Source organism: Prinia subflava, chromosome 3 (assembly GCF_021018805.1).
Source record: "Prinia subflava isolate CZ2003 ecotype Zambia chromosome 3, Cam_Psub_1.2, whole genome shotgun sequence".
Taxonomy (NCBI): domain Eukaryota; kingdom Metazoa; phylum Chordata; class Aves; order Passeriformes; family Cisticolidae; genus Prinia; species Prinia subflava.
The window spans coordinates 35,160,947-35,182,472 of NC_086249.1; the positions used below are offsets into that span (position 1 = coordinate 35,160,947).

The window sequence follows — 21,526 nt, forward strand, 5'->3', positions numbered from 1 at the left end:
GATAAACTTGACATATCTGTAGATCCTCTTTAGTTTGATATTGAAATTATGAAAAAGCAGGCACTATATTTAATCAGAGTCATTATGATTCAAGATTTAAGGGACATGTACAGATCACATTACTACAGAAGTATCAAGCTCTTTGGCAATGATGACTCTGACGCCTGCAAGGCAAACACCTATGTGTTGTCATAAGCTAAAATCACTTCAAAGAGGTCACTGATGCATCCTCAAATGGTAAAAGCCACCAGTTAAAATGAAACTGAGAAGTTCCCATTATCCAGCACTTGCATTGCTTGGTCTGCTTTTGCCTAATACGAAACACGGTAAGTGCAAATGCGTACTCATTTAAAAGAGAGGCAATCACACCGTGTTGATTCCAGCTATCCCAGAAAACAGTACCTGGAGCCGAGTATTTCAGCCCTGAGAAATGTGGCGTAATTGATAAAAAACAGAAAGAAGCTTGACTGAAAATGCTGTAGAATTGTAGATGATCTTAGGAGCATCAGTCCAGTCCAGAAGCATAGTTCACGTAACATCGAAATTCATTGGCTAAATTTCGTGAGTGTTTTGGAATAAACTTGCACATCTTCACACCAAGATGCTTTGCTGCCTGTTCCTCCATGACTGCACCTGCAGCAAAAACAATGGGGATTCAGTAAGAAAAAACAGTAACAGAATGTTGGAAGTTTTTTAATAGCTCCTCCCAAAAGCATACGTAGAGAGCCTGGTTTTTTTAAGGAAGGCAGGCTTAAAGCAGCTCCACTCTCAGCCTTCCTTAACAACAGAATCTGTTGGGAAACTTAAAATAAATCTAGAAGAATGGAAGTCATCCCAAGGAAATGGATGTCCAAGAAATTTAATAAAAAATAATTAGAGTGTATCAGTGCCCTTTTTACAGAAAACAAACTTGAACTCAGTCTTCTTGTTAAATTCCAAGGAAGTTACATGGTAGGGAGCCATGGGAAATGCAAACAGATTACATCTACTCTTTCACTTACATAAACCACGGTGTGATGTTTGCAGCTACACACTGAGAAATCACTGCTTTGAGCAGTAAACTGAAGGACCACCTATCTATTCTAGGGAAAAACTTTGAGAACCACCCTTGTGTGAGACTGCCATGAGCACTAACCAAGGAGCAGGTTTTCTATGGCCACATTATTTTAATTTTTCTTTATTTTGCCTGCTTGGTTTCCTTCCCTCAAGTTGTATATACGGAGGGATTTTGTCCTTTGCTTTTTGGAAAGGTTTCCTGGTTGTCTTCAGGTACCAATACATTAATAACAATACAGTTTAAGAAAAGCCATGACTTGGGCAGACACCCATCACTTCTCAAACCAGCAAGTGCATCTTCCTAAAGAAGGACCTACAAGTACAGATATCTAATTATCTCATTTCTGCTTTTATCACTGTTTTTAAATTCCTCCTGCTGTAATTCAGTGCCTAAGATATAAACAATGACTTGCACCTGTGTTTGCCATTCCCAGATTCCAATCACTGCAATTATAGAGTGGCCCCTCAACAAGAAAAATGGTATTTCTGGAATTTTGCTGGATAATCTTATATTTCTTCAAAAATTCAGTAAAATTCCTAATGCCATAGGAAGAAAGTACTGACTTGAACCATTCAAACCAACTTGCCTTATGTTTAAAATAAAGGTTGAAGTCAAGTACTCAAGTAAAAAACTTCAGATACATATTCCTCCTTAAATTGATGATAATTCAGCATTATTGAGTTAGTATTTGTCTCATGGAAGTTTGTCATTAGAAAGAGAGAAAAAGGTACTTAAGGGGACCTAATATTTTTATTAGTTATACCTGTGCAAAGCAGAATCTTTTCTTTTGTTAGATATTTGATGGTCTCTGCAGTCTTTTGAAGACATTCCTCAGACAGATAGGGTGGATCTGCTATTACAATGTCAAAACTGTGTGGCAGGAGATTTTCAGGTAAGTCCAAAGGGTGGTTGTAATCATAGAAAATAAATTCTTCTCCATACACAGAAAACCTTTTGTCATACTCCAGTATACACACAGAAAAATCTTCACCATCCTGCTCTTTCAGTTTCTGGTACACACTCGGGGCACTAACGCATGCTATCCTGAAAAAACACACGGTACCTTAAAACTGTAATTTTAAAAGGCAAACAACAGCAACAAAACTCTACAGCAGTCCTCAGAGAGGCTTTGGGAAAACATTTTAAACATTAGTCCCAAAAATGTATTCTTCCTCCATTGTAACAATTAATTACTTTAGTAACAAAGTCTGAAGTATGAAAGTCATTACCTGTTTAAGGCCATGATACATAAAGATCTCAAGCTTAACTACAGAGAAAGTCTTGTTTCAGAAAAGCAAGGAAGTGCACTCAAAAACTGAAAAATTACTGTTTATAGAAGCAGGAAAAAACCCAAGATTTTTCCATCTCTTCAACAGAAACATAATATAAAAACCAAGAAAGTAATAACTAAGTCAATAATATGCTCTGAAGCACTTTGTATTTTTCAAAAATTAAAAAGATTCATAGTAAAGTTTCACAAGGCACAGCCTACAACTTTCAATGAAATGATAAACAGGAAGATCAGTATAAAGTATTAACTAAATAATAACAAAGCAGTTCTGCAGTATCTTAAACAAAACTGAAGTACAATGAGTAATGAATTAAACTGCATGCTCTTTTCTACATATCAGAAACAAAATATTTGCAGAAAAGACAGGTTAAATCTACAACACAATTATTAAAACCTACCTGCCACCTTTTCCAGCTGCCAGAACTGCTTCCTTAGCCAGGCACGATGCAGTTTCATCACTGTACCAAAACTGGCTCAGTTGCTGAGAAAGACAATGCACAATTACAAACAACATCAAATCTTCTGGCTGTGCTATGCAGAGTTACATGTGGTGAGCCACAACTGAAGAAAAACACAGTCCACAGCAACTTCTCAGTTCACAAACTGTAAAGCTGGAAAGGTGACTCTTTTCCTGACAGTCTTCCTGCTTCTGTAATCCAGTGATATGCAGCACGTACCTTACACCCTGTGTTTCCAAAGCATGACCTGCACTATCAGGAAAACCAGGTAATCCAACCACTGACACGGTCATTCAAAGCCAATGTGCAGATGCACATTACTGATGCGCTCTTAAATTGAGTTACTTCAGCAGATAAGAGAAAAAGGACCTTGAAAAGTGATAGTATAGGAAGAAAGAAAAGGATAAAAAAACTAAATCAGAATGGATCAGAAAAAGGAAGATCAAAAAAATCCAAGCCAGAGACAAATCAGAAATCAGTCTGCCACAAATAAAAACAAGCAGCAAAACACCCATCCACAAAAATAAAGAAATAAAACACAAAAACATAAAGATGTGAAAGGAAAGATCACTTGGTCTTGTTACACTATGTTTGTCTCAGACTCAAGGAAGAATCTTTACTACTACCACATGCCAGGCTGGAGTTAAAATTTCCAGAAGGGACAGATGCTTCTGTTAGCAGCTTTATTTCCCTCTCCATGTATTTTCAGATTGTACCCCCATGCACACGCAGCACAAACAACTATACTCAGTTTTAATACTAAAGCAAATCTCCCTACAGTGTTGCCATCCATTAATAGGAACATCTTAAGAGTTCCCCTCTTTAATTTCATTTCTTTATCCAGCCACAAAAGAAACTCGGTCAGGGCTACTCCTCTATCTGTGCTTCATTCACTGAAATTTATAGTTTCTTACCCAATCTTCTTCTATTGAGCCAATGGAATATTGATTAAAACCTTGGGAGGTCTTCATGCCCTCTCTCTGCTGCTGTTCCAAATAGAACTCCTGGAGGGCAGCCAACGTATGGGATGAAAGCTGGGGAATGTCATCATCATTGTCCATTTTCTTAGATATCAACAAGAAAAAAGAAATGAATTAAATTAACCCTTTCCAATGGGGAATATTTTTTGTAGTAGCATAATCTTGTGAGGTAAAAAACCTTCCACCAAGAATGCAGCTAACTAGGAAAACCAACTAACAAAAGAAAACTTACACCCTCTACTTAAGCGCTCTTAAATCAGTGAGAGGCCAACTGGAAATAACAAGTCTCCACAGAGAATTCAGGAAGACCAGCAACACTGTTCCCTTTGTATACACCATGGATTTGGCTTGTGCTCTTACAGGGAAGTTGACATTACAATTCCTGGTTTCCTGTGGATCTGGAAGATCTATTTTCCTATAGAAAATATTCCCTTCCTTCCTAGAAATAATGACAGCTGTTGGTCACTCCTTCCCATGTTCAAAAGCCACACAATTTTGACTCCAAATGAAATAAATCAGCACTCTAGCTCAGCATCACCTGGTTTTAACTTCCATGCCATAAAAAGATTCCTCTAAAAGCCACAAATCTACAAGGAAAAAAAAAAAAAAAAAAAAAAAAAAAAGGCAGTCATGCAGTCATGGATCAGTGGAAAAGTACATCCATTTTCACAAAGCTCCTGAAGTGGGCTCTCCCACGCAGCATCCCCGAGCCCTTCGACCCTAGGCAGCGCAGCAGCCTCCAAGGGAACGGTGCCACTTCGTGGAACGGAGGTGCTGGAAAGGGCTCAACACGTGAAAAGTACAGGAGAAAACTGAGAAAGATTCTTCTCTCAGGAAACCCACTCTCCCTGCACCGTGCCTGAGAACCAGCACACGGCAATGCCGTGAACAGAGCCTGGAGACAGGACACGCCTGCATCAGGCAGAAGGCACCGAGATCCGCCGGCCACGTGGGGAGGGAACGTTCTCAGTGATTTCAAGCGGAGCTGCTCATGATTTTTCCTCTCCTCATTCCCTGCATTACAGGGAGAGCTCCAGAACCGGGAGTCCCCTCCCCTTCCGCCCTTCCTTCTGCTCTAGCAGAGCTTTCAAGATGAAGTTTCCTGAAACAGCTTCTTCCTGCTTGCTGGAAAATGGTATCTTGTCCTGGCACTGTGAGATAACTCTGCCATTCCTGTGACACCTAAGGAAAGCTCTGATCTGCCAAACCTGGCTTTTCCAGAGTATCATTTATTGACTTGCTGGCTTCTCAGGCCAGGCTGGCCAAACAGGGAATTGCTCACAGCCCAAAGACTCACCTACGGCATTAGCCTCACACAAGAGAATTCCAGAGTCAAGCTACTTAACAAACCCAAAATCATTATTTTTCCCCTAGCTTTTCATTGAACAAAACACAAATGGTTTAAGAATATTTACATTATTAAATTATGTATTATTTAAAGTTATTTAAATATAATAAATATATAAAATATATTGACATATTATTTATTATAGAAAGGACTGTATGTCCAGACAGATAACGCGGTTTCTAGGCACAATACTCTAACAGTACAGAACATTATGACCCATTTTAGGTCCTGTACAACAGTTTATTTTTGTTAGGACATGGTAGAAATTTACAATCACTCCTTAACTCACAACACTTGTTTTATTAACTGATCGATACAGAGAGTAATCTGGTTTGCTATTACCCCCTAAGCAAGAACACGTCTATGCTTTGACATTAAGAAACTGAAATAGGTGCAAAGTTTCAGTTTCAGTGAGCCCATTCTGGCATTTGCAAGGACTAAATCCACGCCCATGAAACGAAACCCTCACAGATAAAGCTGCTGATGAAGAATTTGCCATTGTTTCAGAAGATAAAAGGCATATTGCCACAGACATCTTTTATCTATTAATAATTCTTTAGTTGATTTTTTAATAGCCTTCCTTTTGGTTTGTAAATTAAAGCCTCAGGAACCAAAAAGTAATTAACTGTGAGGTTTTGCAAGGAGAGGTAACTCAGAACATATGGTAGAAATATTACATACATCTATCACAAATGCTTCCAAAATTCAATATATTTTTCTGAATGCATATACTGACTCAGGTTATTAGCATGAAGACATTCTCATGCTTCAGAACTACATTAAGAGAAAACTCTTAAAGTGAGTTTATGTGTACAAGACTTGTAAATACCTTCAAGGGAGACAGTTCTACTGTTTGAAACCCTTTCATTATCCCTTCCAGAAAGTTCACTGCTCTCAAGTCCAGAGGCAACCCTGAAAGTTCTGCAGGGGGATGAGAAGAAGCACAGAAACCCACAGTGCCTCTGGCACTCAGAGAATCTTCCTACTCTTAATTCCCAAGGCCCCTGAGGCTCCAGCTGAGCAACCCCTGCTTGCCCCAGGCCCTGGGTCCCTCCACATGCTCTGTCCTCACGGATGCTCTCAGAAAGCCACGCAGGGGAAATCAATCTCCAAGAACAGCTCAAGAACACTGCGTAAGGCTTAGAAAAGTAAGACACTCAGTGAAGTCGAAGTTCATCTAAAGGAAAACACCAGAAAAGGAGGTAAGCCCCCTCAGATAGAGTGGGACAGGAACCAGGCAGGGCTGTGCTCATAGGGTAAATTGGCAAATTTGAATGCTACTGGTCCCTATAGGGCCAGATCTACCCATAAACCAGGAAAAACGAGGTGACGAATTACACCATGTGCAGCAGGTAGGATGAAGGGGTGGAGGTCCCTGCAGACTCCTTAGCCCCTTTCCCTGTGCACAGCTCAATCTCTCTCTAATAAGCTGATGCACTGTTCAGGCAAAGGTCATCACTACAGACCAAATGCTCTACAAAGAAAACAAAAAATAATTTGAGAGATAAGAGCAGCACAGGAGACTTCAAGACCTTGTCCACACAAGAATGCTGTATGCATTTAACAGTAGTTTCTGGTGGTCACGTACAAAAAGTCTATTTTTACATAGCCAGATTCTAAAACAGAGGAAAAAAATACTCAAAGTTAGAAGAAACACTACGGAAAAATGAAGAGTCTTTGGTCCCCGGGACATTTATTTCACCTGTAGTTATGACCACGTGGAGGACAGGTGATAAGGAAACAGTGGGAAAGACTGCTAAAAAGCCGTGGAATAGAGATACAACTGGAAAGCCACGCTGTTCATCGCTGGGAAGGGGCAAGAAGAGGACAGTATTAGCCCTTTAGATCTTTTACCAAGGACATAAAAAGCACTTGTGCAACTTCAGAAAAGATCTTGTTCTAAGAGTAACCTTGATCAAAAGACAGAGAGCATGAAATTGAGTTAAATCTAATTGTCTGCGTTTTTTCCAAGCAGCCCAAGTCAGGTCTTTGAGACAAGCAGCTCATCATCCGTGGTGTTTGTAGCACACAGCGAGAAAAGCTGGCCAGTGGTGACACCGTAATGAAAATCACCTGGAAGGGGTTGCAACCACCTGCCTGGAGGTAGAGAGGTTATTATATGATAGACTGGAAAGCTACTAAATGTCTGGACTTGTGCCCTGATACCTCAAAATCTGGAATTTCACAGTGCGTCAAAGTGACACAGAAAGTTCATTGAAAAGAAGCTCTCAAGAGGATTACCAAATACGCAGAAACTGCACTGGATCAGCAAAGTAAAGTCGGGAGGCCTGGTGAATACTTCAAGCAAAAGGAAAATCTGATTTGTCCCACCTCCCTTCCCATCCTTTTCAGTAAGCACGGCGGGCGCTCAGGCAGAGCTCGGGACCGCCGGTCCCCGCTACACGTGGCTGACGGGACACGGACGGCTCCCGGAGAAGGCCCTTTCCTGCTGCTCCCCCGCGTGTATCGCTTCCAGGGCACCCTGCCGCCACACAGAACGCCGGGGGAGCACGGGGTGACCCCGGCCAGCCCGTCCGCGCCTCGGCCGCCATCGCCCGCGGGGCGCAGCGGGGTCGGGCGGTGACGGGGCGGTGAGGGGGCAGTGACGGGGCGGTGAGGGGGCAGTGACGGGTCGGTGAGGGGGCAGTGACGGGTCGGTGACGGGGCGGTGAGGGGGCGGTGACGGGGCGGTGAGGGGGCAGTGACGGGTCGGTGACGGGGCGGTGAGGGGGCAGTGACGGGTCGGTGACGGGTCGGTGAGGGGGCAGTGACGGGTCGGTGATGGGGCGGTGAGGGGGCTCCGCGCCGCCGCCCTCACGGCGGTCCCGCGCGGGAGCCCCGGGCCGCGCCCCCGCCCCGCGCGCGGCCCTCGCGCCACTCACCGCCCGCCGGCTCCCTCCGCGCGCGCGCCGCTCGCCACAGGCCCCGCCCCGCGGCGCGCGCGCCGCGCCGGCCTGGGGCCGCGCGCCCCCTGCTGGGCGCGGTGGAAAAGGGGCGGGGCCAACCGGAACTTCCGGCCCCGCCCCGGCCCCGCCCGCGAGCCGCCGGGCGGTCCGTGTGGGCTGGGATGTGCCAGGTGCGGCAGCCTGAGCTGGCGGCGGAGAGCCACGGGCGCTGGGCCTGTCAGACTAGGAGAGCACAGGCATCCCTCGAGTTAGATGTCAGGTGCTCAAAAGCCGCGAGCTTCTGCCTTGCATCGCAGCCCAGCGCCCAAAACTGTTTTTCGACATCTGGCTCTCCTGTCCAGGCTTTCCATTTTTACTTAGCATTAGCAGGCTGGAACAAGCTTCCTTTCTTGCATATAAACAGAAGTCGAGCAGATTCTTAAATACTTTCAAAAGATAGCAAGTTTTAAAATATCTTCCTTGCTTAATTTCGTAAAATCGTAGAATGGTTTGGGTTGGAAGGAACCTTGAAGACCATTTTGTTTCAACCTCACTGCCCTGGGCAGGAACACCTTCTGCTATCCCAGGTTGCCTCAAGCCCCATCCAGCCTGGCTTTGAACACTTTCAGGGATGATCCTCAGCTTCTCTGGGCAACCTGTCACAGTACCTCACCACTGTCACAGTAAAGAATTTCTGATGTCTCATCTAAACCTACTTGCTTTCAGTTTGAAGCCATTCCTCCTTGTCCTGTCAACTTTATACCTGTGTAAAAAGTTTCTCTCCATCGTTTTTGTAGGTCTCTTCAGGTACTGGATGATCACAATTAGGTGACCCCAAATCCTCCTCTTTTCCAGGTTGAACAATCCCAATTCTCTTAACCTTCCTTCATGTGAGAGGTATTCCCTGTCTCTAATGATCCTGGTGTCCCTCCCAGACTTGCTCTGACAGGGCAATGTCCTTGTGCTGGGGACCCCAGAGCTGGAAGCAGTATTCCAGGTGGGGTCTCACTACAGCAGAGGGCAAGAATTTAATTCATTATATCTTTCCCTTCAGTCATAAAAACTTCCCATTTTACTGTTTCTCATGTGTAGGCACAACATGCTTGCCTAGCACCTCTCATGATTTCAACTGCCCCAAGACAAAAAGCTCACCCATTTTTCTCATTCCTACTTTATAAAGTCTGGCCGTTGTAAAAATCATGCACATAGTGTTGTCTTTCTATCATTCAATGACTCTCCTATAAACCAACTCGTAGGAGGTTGCCCATCAGATTATCTGCCCAACAGCAGACTCTCCTCATGTTCTCCAGAGCAAGAAGTATCAGCAGTGAGCTGAGTAAGGCCCTGCTGTTTTACCTACAACCTGCTCCGTGTTCATCTGCGACACCATTTCACTGTGGCTGAACAGAAAGTCACAGGCTCAGCACTGGGCATTATTGAACAGAGCAGAACTATTGCTTTGGAAGACAGAACTGCTAAATTAATGATAAAATATTTTTGCAGCACAGCTGCTAGCAGCAGAGAATCCAATTTTTTTTCCACCACAGGTCATGGGGATAGGATGATTTTTCTTCAGATCTCCATATTTTTAACCTCCCTCATGTGGAAACAAGGCTTTTCATGACAGTAGGGAACTATGGACATTTTCATTTTGTTTAAAAGACTACTTTGCACTTTGGATCTGACATTACCCACTTTGTCTTTGAAAGTTCTTGCCAAAAAAAGTCTTCATCCCAGCATGGAAGACTGTCACATATGGAGGGCATCCATATCTATTCATGCTACCACCACTGCTGTAATTTAAAATGAACAAACCAACCCCTTTTCCCTACATTGTGCAAAGTGACTATTGTCTTGATATTGATACTTGCATAGCATTACTGAGTGCAGCAAGAAATGTGGTTCAGGTACTACAGTGAAGTGACACTGCAGTAATTTTCCTATTTTGTGCATGTTTGCAAGGCATTTTACATGAAAAACGTATTGCACAGGGCTGAAAATGAAAGTAGAAATGAGACTGGGATGACACACACTCAGTCCAGACTTCCCAGAGCAGAAGACTGCCCCTTGGCAAGCAATTCCTCCTCACCAGAAAGGTTAGACAGATCACATAAGGACACATGGCTGTGTGGGGGCTTGGGGCTGGGCAGGGTGACATTATTTAGGGTATGATATCAGATACTACTTGGCAGCAAACACAGCTCAAAGCCTTGCTTGAATCCTGTTACAAGACAGTTCTAGAAGCAAAGCCCTAAAGGAGCTCAAGTGACCCTGTAGGAAGAAAAAAACCAGGTTATCTCTTGCTGCAATTTCTTTGGATGAGAGGACAAATGAATCACAAGCACCGGAATACCTGTAAAGTGCACCCTGAAAGAAATTTCTTATTAATAATTGGGGTTTATTGTTCCCTAATATTTCTTGCAGACAGGTATTTCCAGTTATCTCCCCTGTCCTTTTACTGCCAGACCCATGTCACACAGCAGTGACACCAGTGTCCTTGAGACAAACCTGATGACACTGATCACTGCCTCTTCATTAATGCATTTTCTAGATCAGAAACAGTGTTTAAAAACACAGTTCTACCCTTGAAAGCAAGAGCAGCTGTTACTCACAAGGCTTTTCTATTTTGGGGGGTTGAGTTTTTATTTTTACTCTGTTGTATTTTTTTCTATACTAATGAAATTCTAGTTTTGTTCTCACTGTAGCACAAGCCATAGCCATATGAAAAAGTATAATCAGCTTTAATTATTATGAAAATAGATTATTAAATTCTAATTGTACAATCTTTCCTGTTGCCATTAAGTCAAAAAAACTTCTAATAACTTTTTTCTGAGAAAAACCCAACAAAACAAACCTCAACGTGTTTAGGGCTGGCAAACCAACTGCAGGCTGATCTGGAAGGCAGCGAATGTTTTACAACCATTCAAGGATTATTTCTAGTAATGACAACATATCCTACTTCTGATGATGGAAAATAGCAAAGTGGAAATATTCTACTTGGAAAACAACCTGCAACACCTCCTCTTTGTAAGCAAAGCTTGCTTCACTTTTACTCCCGAGCTGTTCCCCCTACAGATGAAGAATCAAATTGTGTGTTGGAGCCCTGTGGGGTAGCTGTGTGGGCCAGGTGCACCACAGCTTCCCAAGAGCTTGTGGCACAGTGGGAGGACAGACTGTCAGTCAGCCTCTGCAAAGCTTGCAGTCACTCCATGAATTCAAGTTCAGTAGGAGGCTTTCATCTTTAAGTAGTTCATGGAGTCCCAACTCTTTCTCTGTGGAGATAAAAATCTTAGAAGGATGACAGCGATACAGCATCCCCGTGACCTCTTTCCATTTTGCCAGGCTTTGTGCATCCCTTGGAAGTGATTCAGGATCCACAGAGGGCTACAGCTTTCAGATAGAAAAATGCTCTACGTAAGTGACCACCAGTCACTTAATAACACCTAATGGTATTGACATTTTAAACAGACTTTAAAAGTATTAAAAAAAAAAAAAAAAAGAAAAAGCCCAACCCTTCAACAGAATTACCAGTATCTATACTTCTGTACATTTTCACATCCCCATAGATTTTACCACAGTTTCTGAGTTACACAGTTTTCTCAAAAAATGTCCCAAGATACATGGTAACACCCAACCTTCATGGCATTTTCTGGTCCCAAAGCCTTGTCATGGTTGTTTTTGCTTTTCCCCCTAAAAGATGTAATCACTCTGTCATCACAAGAAGCAGGAAGGAAAATATATAAAATATATTTAGCAAAACCAGTAAAATTAAAGTGGAACAGAAAATGCAGTCAAGTAGCAAACATGTACAGCAGCAGATTTTACAGTTTTTCCTACACATACTTCTCCACTTATTTCACACATGCTCTTTAAGGAGAAGGAAAAAATAGAAATCAGATAGTGAGTGTTACGAAAGAAAACATTTCTTTTCCTGAACAGTAAATGGGGTTTATTACTGCTTCCTGATTTTGAAACTCCAATTCAGACTATATATATATACTTCTAAGAAAAATAAGAGAAGGACACCCTTTTCTTTTCCCAAAAGCAAAATTACACTGTCCTCCTTTTACAGACTATACTGGTATCTTAAATAGTTACACTTGCGGGCTCTAGACATTATCTGGCCATCTTAAGGGATGCAGGTAACAAACATTTTAACCAAGATACAAAACAGGTATCCAATTTTTCCAGCTTTCCTGAGGCTGAATGAATTGTTTAAATACATGTGCGCTTATCAAAATCCATGTTACAGTACATTTTAACAGTAGTTTGTTAAGAAATCATGAAAGTGCATAACAGCCTAAAAGCAGGCAAAAAGTACTTCAGAAGAACAGTCTTTCCTTAAAAGTGGCAGAAGAATATAAGCCTTCCCCAAAGTAGTGTTGATCTTGTGTGAGGACATCAGTGATCTTCCTAGAGATTCCACAGTGTGGTGGTGGGCTTTTGGCTTTGGGGGTTTTTTGTCAGTTGCAACAATCATTTCAATGAACAAAAGACCATTAGTAGTATTGGTGCAGTTCCAAAACTAAAGCAAATGTCCTGACAGCTTATTAAACCAAGTTACCAGTGAGGCTTTCAAATCAATACTTGTGTTGGAGTCTAGTGATGACTTTCATTCAGGGAACACCAAACACAGAGACAGGAAGCAGTTTGAATATGCCACAAACCCAAGCTGCAGCATCCAAAACAATAAGTTAAAGCAAATCAAACATATTTGTCTTTACAACCATTAACAGTAGGCCAGACAGAGAGAGGAAGAAAAAAGGAAGTACATCACACCCACAGCTTTGCTCTACTCTAACTTGCAAAGGCAACAGCATGTCAGGAAAATCAAATCTGATACCATCTAAGATTAAAGTGAAAACAGCTGTGAAAACTGCTATATTCAAATATAGACAGCAGAAAAACTAGTAATGAATTATGTATTCATCACAGTGGGTAGCTTCTTTGTTCTCTTTGGATATATAGATTTGTCTGGAATGTTTTCCAATATAAAGAGGAATTTATTATTTAGTTAGCAAAACTTACACTGATAGTATCACATTTCATTTCAGAATCCCAACACCGTACTCCCTCTTTCCCCCAACAAACTTGTTGATAAAATGGCAGGCCTTCACCAATCCCTTTCAAGATGTCCTGGGTCAAACATTATGGAATAACACCTGTATCTTGTAGATTGATCTATTTTTCTTTTTCTGGATAAGATTGCAAAGTTATCACTTTCTTCTCCTCCTCCCCTCTTCCAGTTCATGTACAACCTGCTCCTGGTTGGCTGTCCAGACAAATTCCACTTAGAGAGGGTTGCACTTTCCTACTTTTCTGCTTGTAAGAAGGAAAAAATCCACCACCAACTCCGCCACTCGCAACTGAAGCAAATATAAGTTCAAAAAGGCAAAATTGATGGGGTTTGTGTATACTTGGACAAACAAGTGTGAATAAAGGCTTTGTACCCAAATAGTTCAAGTTTATTCCAGAACTCATATTTAAGGTAAAGCAGAATAGTTCCATTTTCTACATGAAAGGCTCTTGGATACCCTGCTGTTAGTCTTACCAATTGCTTTTGGGAATTTCCTCAAAATTACCTTAAATGTTTCTGTCCTTCCCCAGAATATTCACTGAACTAAACCATGCTAATATAAATATATAACTGCATAATTTTACTTTTGAAACCAGTAAAATTCTAGTGATACATACAGCCAAGATATGTAGCAAGCTGTCACCACCATAGCTGTTGCGTAGTTTTACTTTCAGGATTTGTGAAGCTTTTTTTTTTCTTTTCTACATGATGTGGGTGCATGGAAGTAAGAGGGGAACAATGGAAAATAGCTGTAGTTTATCTAAATGTAATTGTATTATAGCACATTAGGAACTGCTGCCTGTAATTGAACTTTTCTGATAGCCATGAAGTAACATGCTGTTAGATGTTCCCTACATAGGAACAGAGTATGAGCTTGGAGAACATTTCTGTGCCAGATACCATCATAAAAACTGTTTAGATTAAATATGCACACATACACACACACACAAAGACCCAGAAATCAGTATTCCTTTTGAGTAGACAAACGCTGCCAGTAATAGTGACCTGAAAAGTGACTGTTAAAACTTCCCTAGGGAGATGGGGGAAAAGATTAATCTGATTCTATATTTACAGTAATTTCTGGTAATTACAGTCCAGTGTGAGATACTGCTGTTGCACCTCTAATCACACTTTTTTCTGTTGATGGACAAACTCATGCCTTAAGTGCTGATGTAAACTAAAGTTACTCCACCAGCTTTTAATCTAATTACTGTGCATTCACTGTAGCCAAAGAGCAAAAGGTGTAGCCTAAGGTTTCATAATGTTGCGATTTATGTTTCCACTGTAAGGAAGTGTAACAAATGCTTTTTCAGGGATTCAACACAGGTGAGATTTTAGAAAAATATTAAACAAGAATACACACAAATCACACATGGCCAAAACAAAATAAAAAAAATCTTTAGTGGAAAACAATTTTATCCTCTTCCTGCTTATGGACCTTAAAAATATACAAAGTGATCATTTCAAAATTGAAAATTCAGTCATGATAAGGCTTGATTATACAGCCATTTCCCAAGTCTTATTGCAATAAACTGTGAAATACTTTTATGCAACTTCGTATCTTCAACTGTACAGATAAAACAATACTTGAAATCAACCAGCACTTCAATTCCTGTGTTTTTAATATATAAACGCAACACAGTATTGAATTACACATTTAAAATATTTACACACTTGACCAACAGCAGTAGTAGCATTTATTGCCTTAACACTGCATGTTCACTGCATGGAGGTTTCTTATTTTGCACAGAGAGAACAAATAATATAGTTGTGGGGTTTCTTCCCTAATTGAAAACTCCAGAATGGTTTTATGGGAGATTGAAACGTGTGGTGAATGCTGTTAGAGAGGTTCTTATCAATTTCAAGTATCAAGCTGTAACAGATTGGAAAATTACATGGGTAGTAATATCTTCCCCTTGAGGTTGGAAGGGCCTTCCAATTCCGCTTAAGAACAGCTTAAAAGGACAGGAAAAGCAGGGTAGGGAATGGGAAGAAAGGAAAAGCAGAATAAATTTTAACTCACTGAAAAGAAGGTAAAGCCAAGGGTATCTTACTCCTCAGTTTCTAGGGCCCCAGGAAATCTCATACTGAAAACATTACAGCTGAGAGTTTGAGGCTCTAGAGCAAAACACACTTCATTATTTGCTTCATGATCAGTGCTAGAAAACATTAATCAAATTTACTGAAAACAGAGCACAATCTACTCAAATGCAAATTTACAAGGGGCAGGGAAGCAGGGCTGGCTCTTTGAATTTTAATTGTTATCATTAGGCTTTGGTTATACTAAGTGACTGGAACAGACATGGGAGAAATGAGTGGTGTTTGTTCCTTGCAGAAAAATGTAAAAAACCAAAAGTAAACCAAACAAAAAACCCTACCACCACAAGCAGCACTTGTCACAAGCAGAGGCACCAAAGCCTGAATAACCAATAACTGTTCTCTCCCTTTGTAGATCAGAACTGAGGCACACTGGTGGGGAATCTCACCTTATTTACGAAGAAGCCGCCATTTCAATCGGCTGTAATTGAAATAATGACAATTTACAGCAAGCATTACTGTACTGCAGTAGATCAGTCCTGGGAAGACTGCACCACTGCTGCCTCTACTGGGCTTTACAATTATGAAAATCTTCTGTTTTCATTACAGTAAATCTTACACCTCGTAAAACTAAAAGTATATAATATTTACATAGCATCTCAGATCCTCAATGCATTTTATAGGCATAAGCTAATCCTCACAACATCCCTGTGAGGTAGGTAGATGTTAATGCTATTTTAACAACAATACAGTTCTAGTGACTTGCCAATGGCCACAGAGGATCCTGTGGAAAAAAAATGACAACATTAGAGGAGCCTGGCTCCTACTCCTGCGCTTATATTCATCAAGCTACTTCCATTAAAAAAACCCCCACCCCTTCTTATGTAATTACTTAACCAAACCTGAAATTACTTGAAGTGTTTTAAAAGCAAAATGCCAGAAATTTGTATTTTTTAATAGTTTTACTGATCCCAAATTAGAATTCTCTTTCCCTTTTAAAGAAATAGATTTTAAATGGACAACTGACTGCTCTGAGCAAACTTATTTTCTAGAACTACATGGCTTAGATATAAAGGGATTTGCCCAGGTAAACACGAGGGCTTCAATGAGTTCCACTCACTATGAAAGCGATGACTCCTATTCAAACCCCTCTCTTTCAACTAGTAGGATTTGGACATGCTGAGAAAACAAGTTCCTCATTCCTGAGAAAAAAGGTAAGCCCTTTACCCTTAAACAGCGAAACACAAACCTCTGGGCAAAATGTAGCAGATTCTGGTGGGTAACTCAGTGAAGCTAATTAAGGCATAAATGCACATGAAAGTGGGAGTTTCATGCATCGAGTCCACTTCTCCCTGTCCCTACATATCTGTGCTTTCAACAAGGTTTTGAATTTTATGATTGAACTCAATGGTCTTGCTTGTCAGCATTGAAAACTATAAGTTGAACAAAATTATTATGCCAACATTAGAACTAACTATTACAATGGGGGAGGAGCTGGCAAAATGGAAAAGAAGCTAGTCTCAGAATGAAAACATTAGTCCAATAATCTGTTTCAGTAAGAAAACTCTACACAAATATATTTGTTGCAATTATATCATGCAGCATTTATAACTTGGTTTGAATTGCCTTTTTTCTTCCTTCAAAAAGCAGGCGCATTTTTAGAACCATTATTCCCTTTCCACCGTGAATGGAAAATCAATGCAATGATGCTATAAATCTTTCAGAACACTTATGTGGAGTCAGCTCTCAGTGTTCACTACAAACAGCCTGAGTCTTTCCTGTGGACCTCAGTGTGCTTTCACATCCTGATTTACAGCAACTGGATGTGTAGAAGATCACAGAAGATTCTTTTTTTCTATTTTTTTTGGCAGAGATACTGAAGTCAAATAGCTCAGGTAGAAGCAGTCACCAAGCCAGCAGGAGTATGAATGAACAGGACTTATTTCCAGAAGCCTTTACAACCATTTCATGGATGTCACTAAGCAGAGACATCTTAGCATTGCTCTAAAAGAAACATAAAATAGCATGGAAAGATCTCTATTGAATATATGAGGATGAGAAGAAAATCAAAAAAATTAAAAAGAGGAAAGTGTAACATCAAGCAGGAAATTACAAAAACCCCTAAACCCTTACTAGGACAGTTTTCCTTTAACATATAATATTATTTTTAAATTAAGAACAAAAGAAATTTTTAAACCACCTTTAAAACTAGTCCTTGAAAGTGGGTGTTCATACTTTAGCTAAAGTCTTGATACTCAAGAATGCTGTGTGTCTCTGCTTGTTACAACACAAGGGGGCCCAACAAGAAAAATAATGGATATGCACATTACTTTGCCCAGAATACAAACTCAAACTCCCATTCATCACAATATGCGAGAGGATTCCAAAACTTTGAAGTTAATAAATATTTTTAAATAGTGAGCCAGCTTTAGGATTAATGAAACAATAGTGACAGAGCTAATTACAGAAGAAAGGATGACTGAGTGTATCAGTTACTCAGTCACACCCAAAACGTGGCATATTTGCTATGATCTCTTTGAAGACTTCAGTCTAGACATCCGACATCGAGCACGTCATAACTAACCAGCAGCACCTACTGCTGCTGATGTTCCCAGGCTTCAATGCCCCTCATCTGAAAAAAATTAGATTTCAGAACTTCGGCCCCATCCAATGTACAAACTCAGAAAAACTCCAGAAGCAGTTTCAAAAACAGCAACCCCCAGTTTAGAAATAAGAACTCAGCCATCACAACAGTTTGAAACAGAACGATCTGCCAGGATCACTGTATTTTGTGCAAGTGCACAGTCATTAAAGAAAAGCACTAGAGTTTCAAGAAAAAATGGAGAGCAATACCCCTGTTCTAAAATACTATGGAAGTTATCTGAGAAATAAAATACTATCTGGGAAGGTACACTATTATCTAAGAAGTTTTACGGTCACTTTGTAATGTGTAAATATGCCCTTGCCCAGTTTTCACATCAATTAAAAGAGAAATGTATAATAAAGAGATGGCATTTTTGGCCTTGTGGATCCATGCTTGAGACACTTACAGATTTAACTTAAAAAAAAAAGAAAAAAAAGCCATAGATCACTTACAGCACAGTATTGGAGATTTGTGCCTGTTGTGAGATTCTGGCTATTGTGACTAATTTTGAGATGAATAGCTGAAGAATGGCACAGAATTGCAAACACAAAGCTATAAATAGTCATATAAAGGTGTATACCAGACTTTTTATATAAATTGTAAAAACACATGGGAAATATTTAACAGCATAATCTAGCAGAGATCTTAAACAGAAGGGCCCACTTCTGCCTCTGTGTATTTCCACAAAAATAATTTTACTAGACATGCAGCATTTGTGTTTGCTTCAGTTTCCTCTGGCTCATGACAGAAGTCAAAGCAGGCCTTGCTTTCATATTCGTGTACTGCTCTCCCTTGTTGGTTCTATATACTCAGGGCACTATCTTCTGCTATGATAAAAGCTAAAGCGCTGATATAAAAAACCAAGCAAGAGCAGAGCAGCTGGGAGAGCTCTGCAGAAGTGGGATTGGATTCAGCAAAAACAAAAATCTCCTACAGCACTGACTTCCCAATTACCCTTCCCCACTGAAGTCAAGCAGACATGCTTGAGTAAAAGGGTTTGATGCCCCTGTGCTAGCATAATTGTTTAAGCTAATGCCCCAACTTTACAAAGTTTGCCAGTAATTCACACCTTTTGGGTTGTTATTGCTTAAGCAAACAGTTCAGTGAAGAAATACATTGCAGTTGCATGCAACCCAGGTGAGAATCAAAACAGGTACTGAAAGTAAAACTACACATGAACCTTGCATTAGACACTCATTCCAAACCAACACATCAACATGAAGGGCTGCAACAGGTACATAGCAGCTCAGTGCCAACATCCTAAACCAACTCTCAAGAGTCAAATCTTGCCTTAAATTTCTTACCTAAAGTATATGAGCTTTTTTTTTTCTTTTAAATTAAGGCAATGAAATGGCTACAGTTCCTAAAGTTCATTTTAGGGGAACAAAAATATACATCTTTTTTTTCTCTGAACTTTAGGCAGCAGAACATAATGTAAAAACCTGCATTGCATTAAACCTGCAATGTCAGGTTGATGTAGAAAAACAGAACCAAGTTAAAATACCATTTGGTTTTTCTTCCCCATTGGAACACAAACTCAAACTTGAAGAGAGGAAGAATAAAGCTTAAAATCAGCTAAAACTGTTTAGAGCTTTATATGTATCTGCATCACACTCTAACATGATTTTGTGTAGAAAAGAAATCTGTATGTTTATATGACCACTCATATTTTAAACCAGTGCAGGGGGAAAGGCACTGCATTTATTTCATTGTGCCCATATCTGTTTGCGCATAAATGGAAAAAAATTCAATTCAGATTTTCTGTTCATTCTCTTCCACACCCAAGTATGACAGATTGCAGCTAACACATAATAGCAGAAGCTGATTCAAAGTTGACCTCTCCTATTCCATGGTGTTATGTTCAAACTTCCAGGCTCTCTAGAATCTGAGATGGCTGCAAAGAACCCAGAGACAGGTACAAGATTTAGTCAGCATTCAGCATTTCTCAGTGCATTTTGCAGAAAGGGTCTAAATTAGGCATAGAGTTTTGCTGTTTATTTTACACAGAGCAGTCCACCAACATTTGCCATAAATTCTTCTAAACTCTTTAAGAAGGCCATCTTCTGCTTACGGTCCAGTGTAGGAGGAGTGCTGCTTGCAGTAAGCTTGTTGAAGGCATCTGCTAACCGCTGGTAAATTACTGGATCTTGTTGAGTTGATAGCAATGTTTCAACTAACTCTGAATATTCAGCCTGTTGAACAAACAAACAAAAAAAATAGAGATATACAATATATACAACTTCTCTCATCAAGACAGAATAAAGGCTGTGACAGAAAACCATCAGTACCTCTGCACCTATCCTCAAAGCCTTTCACTTACCTCTAAACCAGATAAAATCCTTCATCCAGGCTGGGTATTTTAATAAGGCTAAAGAAGTCTTCAAAGCAAGGTACAATGCTTTGCAAAGCAGAGTAAGATGACAATTTTAAGGCAAAGGGCCTTCTGGTTCTTCCTTAGCATAGTCTTATTCCTGCAAACTGGACTGTTTTTTCTTGATGCCTGTCCCATGTTCCATACCAATCATCTCCTCCCACAGGTTCTCCATTTTCTAGGGTTCCTTCCCTAAGACAGAGAACTTAAATTTCTTTCTAAGAGTTTCCTACTGAATCTCATTCTTATTTAGACAGAAACAAAAGACAAAGAAACATGTCAAACATGACTAGAAGGACACAGCCAAGGGGCACACAGCTGAAGCAAGTCCTAAGGGACTGAGCTCTGGGAGCACAGGTGAAGGACACAGGAGTCAAAATGGCAGTTCCTGCATTTTGCCCATAAGGAGTTGGGTGAGGGTAGGCACAAGAAGAATTTGCTACCTGTGGGTGGTATCACAAAGTCCTTTTCCCTACATGTTCATGAGTCTCTCTTTGAGGGATAAGGGCTGCTAACAAAAGAGGATCCACAGGACAAAGTGGCTTAGCATCATCTTTCCCAAAGGCTTGCCAACCCTGCAGGAAGGGCTTTAAAGGGCATGTTGAGGGAGGGTGGTAACAACTTGTAGATAAGCAAAGAGACAGAGACCAAGTGTATTAAGAACAGAAAGAAGTGCTCCTCAGAAAGGATGAAACAGGCTGAAAGGAGGCCAGCCTGAAATGCCTGTGTGGAAGTATGTTCAGCTTTGGAAACAGAATGAGCTAGAGCTCCACGTGCAGGTTCAGAGCTGCAACATAACTGCAGTGCACTGCTCATAACTGCTGCAGGCACTGATATGTGGTGGGACAGATGGCATGACTGGAGTGTTCCAAGGGACAGGTGGAGGCTTGTTAGAGCTCTTCAGGGCAGAAGATGACAGAAGATTGACACTTCTGTGAAAAGGCAGCTCAAATTAAAGATGGTTTTCTACAGACTGGGCAGCAACCTAGTTGAGTGCTTACATACCATGATCAGAGGAGAAGCGGTAAAGATGACATCATCTTTTGGGGTGAGATCTCATTACAAATCCCCAGAACAGGGCTTTTGGTAATCTTAAAGCAACTTGGGGAAGTTTCCAGATTAGACTTACAAGAGATTATTTCCCTGACATTTGCTCACACCCAGAGGTGGGACTTTGCGTCTGCTATTCACAGCTAGTAGGAGCTGGTCGGGGATGTGGTCATTACTGCCAGCCTTTCAGTCATTGTTAAATAGTGAAGTTAAGGATTCCTGGGAAAGTGAGGAAAGAGGGCAGCCTGGGAATCAGAGAACCTGGACATCATGAGAGCAGCTGTCACCTTCTTCAAGACTGGTGGGTGGGATCCTGTGGGAGTGAGCT

General features: G+C 40.8%; 2 protein-coding genes across 4 annotated transcripts in view; both read right to left on the reverse strand.

The window, feature by feature from the left end:
* Positions 1 to 13: 13 nt before the first annotated feature.
* On the reverse strand, positions 14 to 8,100 carry EEF1AKMT1 (EEF1A lysine methyltransferase 1). Of its 3 annotated transcripts, none has more exons than XM_063394653.1 (5): positions 8,017 to 8,100; positions 3,721 to 3,870; positions 2,747 to 2,829; positions 1,821 to 2,101; positions 14 to 633 (listed from the first exon to the last, which is right to left on the reverse strand). In XM_063394653.1, the coding sequence occupies exons 2-5, from the start codon at positions 3,865 to 3,867 to the stop codon at positions 506 to 508; spliced, it is 639 nt and encodes a 212-aa protein (XP_063250723.1). In that variant the 5' UTR covers positions 3,868 to 3,870; positions 8,017 to 8,100; the 3' UTR covers positions 14 to 505. The 3 variants fall into 3 exon arrangements, with proteins under 3 accessions (XP_063250723.1, XP_063250722.1, XP_063250724.1); XM_063394652.1 differs by lacking the exon at positions 8,017 to 8,100 and adding an exon at positions 7,466 to 7,659; XM_063394654.1 differs by lacking the exon at positions 8,017 to 8,100 and adding an exon at positions 7,376 to 7,399.
* Positions 8,101 to 11,746: 3,646 nt separating this feature from the next.
* The window catches only part of XPO4 (exportin 4), an 85,128-nt gene continuing 75,348 nt past the window's right edge, over positions 11,747 to 21,526 (reverse strand). Inside the window, exon 23 of the mRNA XM_063394655.1 lies at positions 11,747 to 19,969. Coding sequence (XP_063250725.1) covers positions 19,772 to 19,969 — 198 coding nt within the window. The 3' untranslated portion in view covers positions 11,747 to 19,771. The remainder of the gene's footprint in view (positions 19,970 to 21,526) is intronic.